Source organism: Cetorhinus maximus, chromosome 4 (assembly GCF_964194155.1).
Source record: "Cetorhinus maximus chromosome 4, sCetMax3.hap1.1, whole genome shotgun sequence".
NCBI classification, from domain to species: Eukaryota; Metazoa; Chordata; class Chondrichthyes; order Lamniformes; family Cetorhinidae; genus Cetorhinus; species Cetorhinus maximus.
Window position 1 is genome coordinate 174,569,882 of NC_135882.1, and position 14,057 is coordinate 174,583,938.

Consider the following 14,057-nt stretch of genomic DNA (forward strand, 5'->3'; position numbering starts at 1 on the left):
GAAGAACATGGAGAGACAATATAAAAGGTACAATTCTAAAGTGGGTGCAGGGACAGAGGGACCTGGGTGTTTATGTACACAAGTCATTGAAGGTAGCAGGGATGGTTGAGAGAGCAGTTGATAGATCATACAATATCCTGGGCTTTATTAACAGGGGCATTGAGTACAAGAGCAAGGAGGTTATGTTGAATTTGCATAGGACACTGGTTGGCCTCAGCTGGAGTATTACGTCCATTTTTGGGCACTACACTTTAGGAAGGATGTGAAGGCATTGGAGAGAGCGCAGGCAATGTTCATGAGAATGGTTCCAGCAATGGTTCTTCTGAAAAGGAAGGATGTGCAGGCTTATGAGGAGAATGGCGCTAAGTGAACTGATCATTCAGAGAGCTGATGGAGACACAATGGGTTAAATGGCCTCATTCTGCACTGTAACAACTCTGTGATTCTGAGATTTGGAGCACTGATTGGCCTTGGAATTCACTGACCCACCACAACCCTCCCAAACACCCCATGAAGAACATGGTGATCTTCACCTCGAAGGAACAAGAAAGCAGATGGACAGTTTGTATAAACCACTATGATTCAGAACTGATTAATTTCTTTAAAAAAAAACAAAAGGAAAGCTGCAGATACTTCCCATCATTATCCCTCTGATGCTCAGACAACTTGGAGTGTTCGTTGGGCCAATAAGAAACAAGCAAGCATCGATCCTGAAACACTGCAAGCAAGTGAGAAGTATTGGCTTGATTCTGAGTGCTGAAGATTGGGGGTTCAAGCCCCACTCTGGAGATGCGAGAACAAAATCTAGGCTGATCAGTGCTGTTCTGCAATTCAGGTGTCTTTCTCATGAAGCTGAGTCCTCATCCAGCTATGTAGATGGGTTTGAAAGATCCTATAGCATTATTTCAACAGAAGGACAGCCAAGGTCTCTGTCTCCGAACAAGACTAATTCATTTTAATTGTCTACTGCACTGTCAGATGTGATTCCGCGATGGGCAGCACTTACTGAACAATCCTGAGTGTGCTAATAGCTACACTAACAGCTAATTTAAGATAATCAGTTCATAACATGACTCATTTACACTTGCTAGAATCAACATACATTCATACACAGGGACCCGCACTCTGCAAACAAAAGGAACATGTTCAAGCCTTGTGCCTTTTTTGAATTACCCAGGAGCTTGGGGAGCCTATAGTTTCCTATTGTTTTCACCATGGCAACACCTCAGCCATTCAGAGTCTACTTGCTAACCAATCAGCACCCTATTCTTTTGTAGTATAAGTTGTTGTGACCGTTTGAATTTTGGTATTCTTGTGTTTGTCCTGATGAGATGAAAAGTTTCGACAACGTGTCTCTCTTTTCAGCGATATTCATCTTGTTGTTTGCAGAATGTTGGCTTCCGAATGTACCTACACAGCAATGCTTCAAAAATAATTGTAATGCCCTGAAGATGTGAAGGGTGCTATGTAAATGCAAGTTCTATCTAAGCTGGCTTCTACATTATAACAATGACTACACTTTGGAAGTACTTAACAGGCAGGTGTAGCTCAGGAGGTAGCACATTTGTCTCTAACTCAGAGGTTTTGGGTTCAAGGCCCCACTCTAGAAACCTTGGCACAAAATCTCAGTTGACTCTTCGGGTGCAGTCATGCTGGGGTGCTACTTTGCTGGAGGTGCCGTCATTTGGATGAGACATTAAATTGCTGCCCTTTCAGCTGGATGCAAAGCACTCCGAGCCAAAACCTAAAACTGATTGGGTCTGGCAGCATTTGTGGAGAGAGAAACAGAGTTAATATTCCAAAGAATCATATTGGACTTGAAACATTAACTCTGTTTCTCTCTCTCCGCAGACGCTGCCAGACCTGCTGAGATTTTCCAGCATTTTCTGTTTTTATTTCAGATTTCCAGCATCCGCAATATTTTGCTTTTACCTAAAACCAATTATCCGGTTCATGTCAATCTTATTTGTGGGAGCTTTCTGTGTGCAAATAAGCTGCTGTCTTCAGGAATTACAATTCAAAAAGTACTTTAGGTTGCAAAATGTTTTGGGATGTCCTGAGCTGTGGAAGGGGCTATATAAATTTAAGGGGTGTTATTTTGGCCTTAAAGGATATCAGGTTAGTATTTTAACTTTCAGATTATGCTACAGATATCAGACTATCTATGAACAACATCACTGGAAATCAACCAGAAAATATCACAATATAATAATTCCTATCCTGAATCCTCCAGGATGTTTACGCATCACTTTCTAATACACCAAACCAAAACTGATTGCTTCCGTATATAATTATGGCACTAAAAATTTGAGTCTGGAATAAACTTCCTGATAGGGTGGTGGAGGCAGGTACAATCGAGGTATTCAAAAGGAAATTGGATTGCTACCTGAAAAGAGAGAAGGTTACGGGGATAAGGCACGGGAGTGGGACTAGGTGGAATGCTCTTTCAGAGAGCCAGTGCAGACTTGATGGGCTGAATGGCCTCCTTCTGCCCTGTAAAGATTCTGTGATTCTGTGAACTGCTTTTCTTCCGTTTCAGAAATACCTTTTCTCCTTTATATATATATACTTTTATGATACCTACTGGATAAGAGAGAGGGGTGTTCTGCATTCTTTCCCCTAACTTTTCAAATGCAACATTTAAATTTTAAAAATGTTTTAAGAATAAATTAGCAGCAGACGAGTTGCAGACAACTTTCAAAATATTACAACCTGCAGAAAATTACAACCATCACCGGGTATTACAAGTTTCAAAAATATTACAGCTATCAAAATATTACAAATTTCAAAACGTTAAGTCAGAGATGAGGAGACTTCTTTTCTGTCAGAGGGTTTATCAGAATGTGGAACTCTCCTCCCCAGAAAGCAGTGGAGACTGAGTCTTTGAATTTATTCAGGGGCTGAGTTAGGCAGGTTTTTGATAGACAAGGGGTGGAAAAGACAGGAAAGCAGAGTTGAGACCATAACCAAGTCAGCCATGATCTTATTGAGTGGTGGAGCAGGCTCAAAGGGCTGAATAGTCTACTCCTGATTCCTATTTTCCTATATTACAACTTTCAAAGTATTACAAAGTTTCAAAATATTAGAACTTGCAAAACAAATATTACAACTTTTCAAAGCAAATATAATTCCAAAAATACTATAATGTTCAGTGTTAAAACTTTCAAAATAAATATTACAACTTTTTGAAGCAAATATAATTCCAATAATACTATAATATCCAAAGTATTAAAACTTTCAAAATAAATACTACAACTTTTCGAAGTAAATATAATTCCAATAATACTATAATATCCAAAGTATTAAAACTTTCAAAATAAATACTACAACTTTTTGAAGCAAATATAATTCCAATAATACTATAATATCCAAAGTATTAGAACTTTCAAAATAAATACTACAACTTTTTGAAGCCAATATAATTCCAATAATACTATAATATCCAAAGTATTAGAACTTTCAAAATAAATACTACAACTTTTCAAAGCAAATATAATTCCAATAATACTATAATATCCAAAGTATTAGAACTTTCAAATAAATACTACAACTTTTTGAAGCAAATATAATTCCAATAATACTATAATATCCAAAGTATTAGAACTTTCAAAATAAATACTACAACTTTTTGAAGCAAATATAATTCCAATAATACTATAATATCCAAAGTATTAGAACTTTCAAAATAAATACTACAACTTTTTGAAGCAAATATAATTCCAATAATACTATAATATCCAAAGTATTAAAACTTTCAAAATAAATACTACAACTTTTTGACGCAAATATAATTCCAATAATACTATAATATCCAAAGTATTAAAACTTTCAAAATAAATACTACAACTTTTTGAAGCAAATATAATTCCAATAATACTATAATATCCAAAGTATTAGAACTTTCAAAATAAATACTACAACTTTTTGAAGCAAATATAATTCCAATAATACTATAATATCCAAAGTATTAAAACTTTCAAAATAAATACTACAACTTTTTGAAGCCAACATAATTCCAATAATACTATAATATCAAAAGTATTAAAACTTTCAAAATAAATACTACAACTTTTTGAAGCCAATATAATTCCAATAATACTATAATATCCAAAGTATTAGAACTTTCAAAATAAATACTACAACTTTTCAAAGCAAATATAATTCCAATAATACTATAATATCCAAAGTATTAGAACTTTCAAATAAATACTACAATACAACAAATACTACAAAACAATACAATACTATCCAAAGTATTTGAACTTTCAAAATAAATACAACTTTTTGAAGCAAATATAATTACAATAATACTATAATATCCAAAGTATTAAAACTTTCAAAATAAATACAACTTTTTGAAGCAAATATAATTCTAATAATACTATAATATCCAAAGTATTAAAACTTTGAAATTAAATATTACAACTTTTCGAAGCCAATACAATTCTAAAATACTATAATATTCAAACTAATACAACTTTCAAAATAAATAGTACAACTTTTAGAAGCAAGTATGACACTTCAAATATTACAACATGCAGAATATTACAAGTTTCAAACAAATATCACAACTTCCAAAATAAAATGTGCAACCTTAAAAAGATTCCAACTTCCTAAATATTCCCCTCTGAAAATCCTTTCGGGGAGCGAGCAGAGTATCCTGGTCATCGGGGGGGGGTTTAATATATATTTTTTTTTAAAAAGCCCCTTGGGAAATGTGGAGAAGAAAAATAAAACCCAGTTAAAAAAAAAAATGAAATAATTCTTTTAGCGAGAAACCACTTTTTCCTCTTGGGAGAAGTTGAGAACAAATAGAAAGGGCATTGATTGTATGTACAAGCATGCAAAGTCCAACCAGAAGGGGGAAGAGTGCAGCTTCAGAAGGTTCTTTTAAAATAGGAGTGAGAGAGAGAGAGAGAGAGAGGGAAAAGGGAAAATAAAAAGGGCAGGAGCGGTGGCTGCAGCAGCGGCTGCGGGTGAACAGCAAAAGAGGATCGAGCTCCAGATCCGGAGTTTTGAGTGGGACGGGGAATCCGGGAGTCCGGATCTTGCTGGTGGCTGTGTGAGTTTCATCATATGCACCAGGCGTGCACTCTGAGGCTGACAATGATTTCCTCAGTGATTACGTACAGTTGCGTGTCCCTGTGGGGAAGGGCCCCCCTCTGGAGCCATCCTGATGGGTTTGGGGCCTTGTTTAAATTTTCCATTATTATGTGGACTACCGGAGCGACAGCGCAGTCCAAGACTTTGCAGGTTTGTGATGAGGAGGGAGTGGGGGAATCGCATCTCTCTCTATTCCGCGTCCACACCAAGGATAAGACTTACAACCTGTTTTTTTTTTTTGCAAGCGCTGATTCCAGCTGGGGGATTGTATATATTTTAATATAGGCAAAAAAAAACCCCCTCCCCTCTCTCTCCCTCCCTCCCACCCCCCCCCCAAAAAAAAAGAAAAAGATAGGAGAAGATTCTTTAGCCTTTAGATTGCAGCCAAAAAGTATTTGGAGCTCCCAGTTTATTATTTTATTTTAGAGACGTTATTTTTATTTTTTTCTTCTCAGTTTCTCCCTCTTTTGTTGCTGAGAGAGGGATTTAAAAAAAAAAATATTCTAGGTTCTATTCCCTTCTGTTGGTGGGATTTACTGATTTTTTGGGGATGGGTGGGAAGAAAGTCTTTTGAAAGCTCTCACTTAATCAGAGATTTTCACTGGATGCTGGGTTTTTTTTTGGGGGGGGGAAGAGTGTTAAAGGAGAGGAAGACTACACACAATGAACTGTTTATTTTAATTCTGTGAGATTGAGAGAGAGACAGAGACAGACAGAGACAGACAGAGAGAGAAAAGCAACATTTTACTGAGGGCAGCCAATACTGGTAAACGTGTCAAAGGGGCTTTTAATATTAAGAGGAGAGGAACCCCCCACCCCCTCCTCCCCAACTCCCCCCCCCAACCCCCCAGACCCAAGTCTTGAAGAAGGGGTTTTAATGCCTTTAGGATGTCTCGTCGAAAACAAGCGAAGCCAAGATCGCTGAAAGGTAAGTAACGAAAAACCCACCTAACAAAAAAAGCAACCTCCCTCCCCGAATGTATTCAAAAGTTCAATCTATATAAACGGGTCCGGGGAGGTGGAGGTGGGGGGTGGTTTGTTTTTTTTTGGGGGGTGGGGGTGGTGGGGAGTGGAAAGTGTGTTTTGTTACAGGACAATCCTCTTCTCATTCAAAGCGGAGCAGCCTCTACTCGCCTGAGCTGCTGAGGCTGCACAGCCCGAACTGGGGGAGAGGGAGAGGAGCGGCTCTCTCTCTCTCTCTGTCTGTCTGTGCCGCTGGGTCCATATTATAGCGGGGTGGTGGGGAGTGGGGGTGGTGGTGGGGAGGTTTGGCTGCTACAATGACCCCCCCCCCCCCCTTCCCAACCCCAGCCCCCAGCCCCCCCGCTTCTCTGGTGTGACTTAGTTGAGATAGTATATGATGCAGGGGAACTTAGCTGAGAGAGACTGTGTTGGACTTTTGGGTTTCCAGTGCAGACTGTGTGTGTGTGTGTGTGTGTGTCGGGTCTGGGGTTTTACTGAGACAGTGTGTGTGTGTGAGAGAGTTTGGGGTTTTACTGAGACAGTGTGTGTGTGTGTGAGAGAGTTTGGGGTTTTACTGAGACAGTGTGTGTGTGTGAGAGAGTTTGGGGTGTTGCTGAGACAGTGTGTGTGTGTGTGAGAGTTTGGGGTTTTGCTGAGACAGTGTGTGTGTGTGTGAGAGAGTTTGGGGTTTTGCTGAGACTGTGTGTGTGTGTGAGAGAGTTTGGGGTGTTGCTGAGACTGTGTGTGTGTGAGAGTTTGGGGTGTTGCTGAGACAGTGTGTGTGTGTGAGAGAGTTTGGGGTGTTGCTGAGACAGTGTGTGTGTGTGAGAGAGTTTGGGGTGTTGCTGAGACAGTGTGTGTGTGTGAGAGAGTTTGGGGTGTTGCTGAGACAGTGTGTGTGTGTGAGAGAGTTTGGGGTTTTACTGAGACAGTGTGTGTGTGTGAGAGAGTTTGGGGTGTTGCTGAGACAGTGTGTGTGTGTGAGAGAGTTTGGGGTTTTACTGAGACTGTGTGTGTGTGTGAGGGAGTTTGGGGTTTTACTGAGACAGTGTGTGTGTGAGAGAGAGTTTGGGGTGTTGCTGAGACTGTGTGTGTGTGAGAGAGAGTTTGGGGTGTTGCTGAGACAGTGTGTGTGTGTGTGTGAGAGAGTTTGGGGTTTTGCTGCGAGAGAGTTTGGGGTTTTGCTGAGACAGAGCGAGTTTGGGGTTTTGCTGAGACAGAGAGAGTTTGGGGTTTTGCTGAGACAGAGAGAGTTTGGGGTTTTGCTGAGACAGAGAGAGTTTGGGGTTTTGCTGAGACAGAGAGAGTTTGGGGTTTTGCTGAGACAGAGAGAGTTTGGGGTTTTGCTGAGACAGAGAGAGTTTGGGGTTTTGCTAAGGCACTGTTTGTGTGAGAGAGAGCTTGGGGCTTTATTGAGACTAGAGTTTGGGGTTTTGCTGAGACTGAGAGAGAGTTTGGGGTTTTACTCAGACAATGTGTGTGAGAGTTTGGGGTTTTGCTAAGGCACTGTGAGAGAGAGAGAGAGAGAGAGAGTTTGGGGCTTTACTGAGACCCAGAGTTTGGGGTTTTACTGAGACTGAGAGAGAGTTTGGGGTTTTACTCAGACAATGTGTGTGAGAGTTTGGGGTTTTGCTAAGGCACTGTGAGAGAAAGAGAGAGAGAGAGTTTGGGGCTTTACTGAGACCCAGAGTTTGGGGTTTTACTGATACTGTGTGAGAGAGAGTTTGGGGTGTTGCTGAGACAGTGTATGTGTGTGTGTGAGAGAGTTTGGGGTTTTACTGAGACTGTGTGTGTGAGAGAGTTTGGGGTTTTGCTGAGACACAGAGTTTGGGGTTTTGCTGAGACTGAGAGAGAGTTTGGGGGTTTTGCTGAGACTGAGAGAGAGTTTGGGGTTTTGCTGAGACACAGAGTTTGGGGTTTTGCTGAGACTGAGAGAGAGTTTGGGGGTTTTGCTGAGACTGAGAGAGAGTTTGGGAGTTTTGCTGAGACTGAGAGAGAGTTTGGGAGTTTTGCTGAGACTGTGAGAGAGTTTGGGGGTTTTGCTGAGACTGTGAGAGAGAGTTTGGGGGTTTTGCTGAGACTGTGAGAGAGTTTGGGGGTTTTGCTGAGACTGTGAGAGAGTTTGAGGGTTTTTACTGTGAGAGAGTTTGGGAGTTTTTGCTGTGAGAGAGTTTGAGGGTTTTTACTGTGAGAGAGTTTGAGGGTTTTTACTGTGAGAGAGTTTGAGGGTTTTTACTGTGAGAGAGTTTGAGGGTTTTTACTGTGAGAGTTTGGGGGTTTTGCTGAGACTGTGAGAGAGTTTGGGAGTTTTTGCTGTGAGAGAGTTTGGGAGTTTTTGCTGTGAGAGAGTTTGGGAGTTTTTGCTGTGAGAGAGTTTGAGGGTTTTTACTGTGAGAGAGTTTGAGGGTTTTTACTGTGAGAGAGTTTGAGGGTTTTTACTGTGAGAGAGTTTGAGGGTTTTTACTGTGAGAGAGTTTGAGGGTTTTTACTGTGAGAGAGTTTGAGGGTTTTTACTGTGAGAGAGTTTGAGGGTTTTTACTGAGACTGTGAGAGAGTTTGAGGGTTTTTACTGTGAGAGAGTTTGAGGGTTTTTACTGTGAGAGAGTTTGAGGGTTTTTACTGTGAGAGAGTTTGAGGGTTTTTACTGAGACTGTGAGAGAGTTTGAGGGTTTTTACTGTGAGAGAGTTTGAGGGTTTTTACTATGAGAGAGTTTGAGGGTTTTTACTGTGAGAGAGTTTGAGGGTTTTTACTGTGAGAGAGTTTGAGGGTTTTTACTGTGAGAGAGTTTGAGGGTTTTTACTGTGAGAGAGTTTGAGGGTTTTTACTGTGAGAGAGTTTGAGGGTTTTTGCTGTGAGAGAGTTTGGGGGTTTTTGCTGTGAGAGAGTTTGGGGGTTTTTGCTGTGAGAGAGTTTGGGGGTTTTTGCTGTGAGAGAGTTTGGGGGTTTTTGCTGTGAGAGAGTTTGGGGGTTTTTGCTGTGAGAGAGTTTGGGGGTTTTTGCTGTGAGAGAGTTTGGGGTTTTTGCTGTGAGAGAGTTTGGGGTTTTTGCTGTGAGAGAGTTTGGGGTTTTTGCTGTGAGAGAGTTTGGGGTTTTTGCTGTGAGAGAGTTTGGGGGTTTTTACTGTGAGAGAGTTTGAGGGTTTTTACTGTGAGAGAGTTTGAGGGTTTTTACTGTGAGAGAGTTTGAGGGTTTTTACTGTGAGAGAGTTTGAGGGTTTTTACTGTGAGAGAGTTTGAGGGTTTTTACTGAGACTGTAAGAGAGTTTGAGGGTTTTTACTGAGACTGTGAGAGAGTTTGAGGGTTTTTACTGTGAGAGAGTTTGAGGGTTTTTACTGTGAGAGAGTTTGAGGGTTTTTACTGAGACTGTGAGAGAGTTTGAGGGTTTTTACTGGGACTGTGAGAGAGTTTGAGGGTTTTTACTGTGAGAGAGTTTGAGGGTTTTTACTGTGAGAGAGTTTGAGGGTTTTTACTGTGAGAGAGTTTGAGGGTTTTTACTGTGAGAGAGTTTGAGGGTTTTTACTGTGAGAGAGTTTGAGGGTTTTTACTGAGACTGTGAGAGAGTTTGGGGGTTTTTACTGTGAGAGAGTTTGGGGGTTTTGCTGAGACTGAGAGACAGTTTGGGGGTTTTTACTGTGAGAGAGTTTGGGGGTTTTGCTGAGACTGAGAGAGAGTTTGGGGGTTTTGCTGAGACTGTGAGAGAGTTTGGGGGTTTTTACTGTGAGAGAGTTTGGGGGTTTTGCTGAGACTGTGAGAGAGTTTGGGGGTTTTTACTGTGAGAGAGTTTGGGGGTTTTGCTGAGACTGAGAGAGAGTTTGGGGGTTTTTACTGAGAGAGAGTTTGGGGGTTTTGCTGAGACTGTGAGAGACAGTTTGGGGGTTTTTACTGTGAGAGAGTTTGAGGGTTTTGCTGAGACTGAGAGACAGTTTGGGGGTTTTTACTGTGAGAGAGTTTGGGGGTTTTGCTGAGACTGAGAGACAGTTTGGGGGTTTTTACTGAGAGAGAGTTTGGGGGTTTTGCTGAGACTGAGAGACAGTTTGGGGGTTTTGCTGAGACTGTGAGAGAGTTTGAGGGTTTTTACTGTGAGAGAGTTTGGGGGTTTTTACTGTGAGAGAGTTTGGGGGTTTTTACTGTGAGAGAGTTTGGGGGTTTTTACTGTGAGAGAGTTTGGGGGTTTTTACTGTGAGAGAGTTTGGGGGTTTTTACTGTGAGAGAGTTTGGGGGTTTTTACTGTGAGAGAGTTTGGGGGTTTTTACTGTGAGAGAGTTTGGGGGTTTTGCTGAGACTGAGAGAGAGTTTGGGGGTTTTGCTGAGACTGAGAGAGAGTTTGGGGGTTTTGCTGAGACTGTGAGAGAGAGTTTGGGGGTTTTGCTGAGACTGAGAGAGTTTGGGGGTTTTGCTGAGACTGTGAGAGACAGTTTGGGGTTTTTTACTGTGAGAGTTTGGGGGTTTTTACTGTGAGAGAGTTTGGGGGTTTTGCTGAGACTGTGAGAGAGTTTGGGGGTTTTTACTGTGAGAGAGTTTGGGGATTTTGCTGAGACTGAGAGAGAGTTTGGGGGTTTTTACTGTGAGAGAGTTTGGGGGTTTTTACTGTGAGAGAGTTTGGGGGTTTTGCTGAGACTGAGAGACAGTTTGGGGGTTTTGCTGAGACTGTGAGAGAGTTTGAGGGTTTTTACTGTGAGAGAGTTTGGGGTTTTTTACTGTGAGAGAGTTTGGGGGTTTTTACTGTGAGAGAGTTTGGGGGTTTTGCTGAGACTGAGAGAGAGTTTGGGGGTTTTGCTGAGACTGAGAGAGAGAGTTTGGGGGTTTTGCTGAGACTGTGAGAGAGAGTTTGGGGGTTTTGCTGAGACTGTGAGAGAGAGTTTGGGGGTTTTGCTGAGACTGTGAGAGACAGTTTGGGGGTTTTTACTGTGAGAGAGTTTGGGGTTTTGCTGAGACTGAGAGACAGTTTGGGGTTTTTTACTGTGAGAGTTTGGGGGTTTTTACTGTGAGAGAGTTTGGGGGTTTTGCTGAGAGAGAGTTTGGGGGTTTTGCTGAGACTGAGAGAGTTTGGGGGTTTTGCTGAGACTGTGAGAGACAGTTTGGGGGTTTTTACTGTGAGAGTTTGGGGGTTTTGCTGAGACTGAGAGAGAGTTTGGGGGTTTTTACTGTGAGAGAGTTTGGGGGTTTTTACTGTGAGAGAGTTTGGGGGTTTTTACTGTGAGAGAGTTTGAGGGTTTTTACTGTGAGAGAGTTTGGGGGTTTTTACTGTGAGAGAGTTTGGGGGTTTTTACTGTGAGAGAGTTTGGGGGTTTTGCTGAGACTGAGAGAGTTTGGGGGGTTTGCTGAGACTGAGAGACAGTTTGGGGGTTTTTACTGTGAGAGAGTTTGGGGGTTTTGCTGAGACTGTGTGAGAGAGTTTGGGGGTTTTTACTGTGAGAGAGTTTGGGGGTTTTGCTGAGACTGAGAGACAGTTTGGGGTTTTTTACTGTGAGAGTTTGGGGGTTTTGCTGAGACTGTGAGAGAGTTTGGGAACTTGCTAAGACAGTGTGTGTGTGAGAGAGAGCGAGTTTGGGGTTTCGCTGAGACACTTTGTGTCTTGGGTGTGAAGGAATGTTGCGACAAAGTTTCCCTCAGCCCCGAGTCACGTGGCCCGGGTCCTCAGAAACCCAGCAAAGGAACTTCAAAATAAGAATAAAAACAAGAGCTGGTCAGTCCCATTCCAGTCAAAGATTCATTGCGATGGAAGACAGACCTTTAATTCTCTCTAAACAGTCCCCACACACTCTGCCTCTGAAATTGACCGTCGCTTTCTTTAAAGAATATCATTGTATCTATATTGGGATGTTTATTTTGTGGTGTTATCCTGAAGGCAAAGGGTCACAGAAGGAGTCCTGGTGGAAAAGTTGTTTTTGTTTGTGTGTGTGTGTGTGTTTAAAAAACAAAAGCCAGCCTAACAGAATGTCCGTTTATAGATAAAGAAACACATGGGTATTATTCGGAAGTTAGTCATTTGGATGCTGCCTGTGAGATGGCAGCGAGTAGTAAACAGGCTCCTTGTCAAAGCTGCTCTGCAAGACGGGCTCGTCTTGTCATTTCATTTTGGGGAGAGAGGGAGAGGGGGGGCATTTAAAGCTTGTTCAGGTCGGGTTTCTGGGGTGGGGGGAGGAGGGAGAGAGAGGGGGGTGGCGAAAGGAAATGGACAGATCAGTATCCACTTGGAAGAATCGGTTACTGGGGGCCGATTCTCTCCAATGTGACCAATTTTTTTTGACCCAGACGCTTTTTTTTTTAAAAGGAGCCCCTTCATCATCTGTACAGGATAAGCTAGGCTTGAAGGAATTGAACCTGGCTCTAGGAATTCAAAGGGAAGGGTTTTGCCCCCTTTCATCCCCCCCCCCACTTCGAATGAAACTGAAAATTCATTGGGTTGAAAGGAAGGATTTGGATTTTTGCAGACAGGTGTGGAGGATGTAATTCTGCTGTTATCTATCAATTGTTATGACTGATTATTGTGAGAAGTGTGCCATTTACTGCAGTTGGTGCGTTAATTGCCAGTGAGAACTTGGCACTTCATATTTTGCCTGTGCTCGACAGCAAGAGATCAGCGTTTCACTGAACCCGTAACATTAGTACTGTGCAACCCCCGATTTAAAAACTGCTGGAGAATCGGGCAAAGGTAGCTAGCTGGCACTGAATTATTTCCAGAGTTAAAACGAGGCAGAAAAATGGGCCTGATTTGTGTTTTTTTTATTTCAGTATTTTAAGTTTGGAGTTGAGACTGGGTCTGAAGGCTTGTGTTAATTATAAATGAATGGGGGCCAATTTAAATGTGGACAGTCAAACCGCTGTTTTGTCTGGCTGCAAGTTGATTGTGAGCAGAGATGATGAGCTGCATGTCCTTATGGGGCAGGGCCTAAGTAGTAAGCAGCAATTGTGAATGCTTCTGTTTTGCTGGGGGTTTTTTTCCCCCACTCCCCACCCCGTATCTGGTTTACCAATTCATTGTGAATCAGGCCCTCATCAATCCAACGGAAAAATACTGGAAATTCTTGAACTGACTCTCGGCGAGGTTTATTTTGAATGTTAGAGTGGGCTGCAGACAGACAAGCAAGAGTGTTTTTTTTCCAAAAACCAGAAACTGTTTGAGTTTAATTTCTCGCTGGTTGTTAAATGAGCAGACGGAACTGCCTGGGCACGGACAGGCTGTGCTAAATGGTAGAACAAGCTTTACCAACAGCACATTGCACTTACCGAGCGCCTTTAATGTAGTAATCCACTGAGGCACGTCTGGAGATTTTTACAGGCAGGTGTTCTAAAGCTTGGTTTAAGAGAGAGGCTTTAGAGAATGCCTTAAGAGAGGGGGAGGGGGAGGGGAGGTGGGGGGGGGGAAAAGAGTTAGAAAGGTTAATATCACATCCCAGAGGCTGGGTTCGGAGATGGCCTTATACATCATTGAAACATCATCCTCACAAGAAATAGGAGCTGGAGTAGACCACACCGTCCATCGAGGCTGCTCTGCCAGCCAATATGACCATAGCTGACCTTGGGTTTCAACTCCACTCCCCCACCCGCTCCCCATGTCCCTTAATTCCCCTGAGAGACCAAAAACCTGCCTATCCCAGCCTCGATTGTATTCAACAATGTAGCATCCACAGCCCTCTGGGGTAGAGAATTCCAAACATTCACCACCCTTTGAGTGAAGTAATTGCCGCTCATTTCAGTCATAAATGATTAGCCCCTTATCCTGAGGCTGCACCGCCCCCCTCCCCCTGTGTTTTAGATTCCCTGACCTGAAGTGTTACCATTCATTGCCAGTAGCTTTCGTTCTCACTCTGTGTGGAGGTGTGCTGTGTCTAAATGCTGCTAGCCCACATCACTCCTTTAACATAATCTCAATCAATTGTTACTCTCCACGTGGGACGTAACACTTGAAAACGCTCCACCGAAGGGAATCGAAGGATTTCGATAAGATGCAAAACCTACAGTAGAGGTGAAAGATTGGCCTTTTTTA

The 14,057-nt window shown here is 42.3% G+C and overlaps 1 protein-coding gene across 4 annotated transcripts in view; it reads left to right on the top strand.

Annotated features, from left to right (window-relative positions):
* Window positions 1-5,954: 5,954 nt before the first annotated feature.
* Window positions 5,955-14,057, top strand: part of znf521 (zinc finger protein 521) — a 530,556-nt gene continuing 522,453 nt past the window's right edge. For all 4 annotated transcript variants that reach the window (XM_078541146.1, XM_078541148.1, XM_078541147.1 and 1 more), the window contains exon 1: window positions 5,955-6,031. In XM_078541146.1, the coding sequence (XP_078397272.1) occupies window positions 5,992-6,031 (40 nt within the window). In that variant the 5' untranslated portion in view covers window positions 5,955-5,991. The remainder of the gene's footprint in view (window positions 6,032-14,057) is intronic.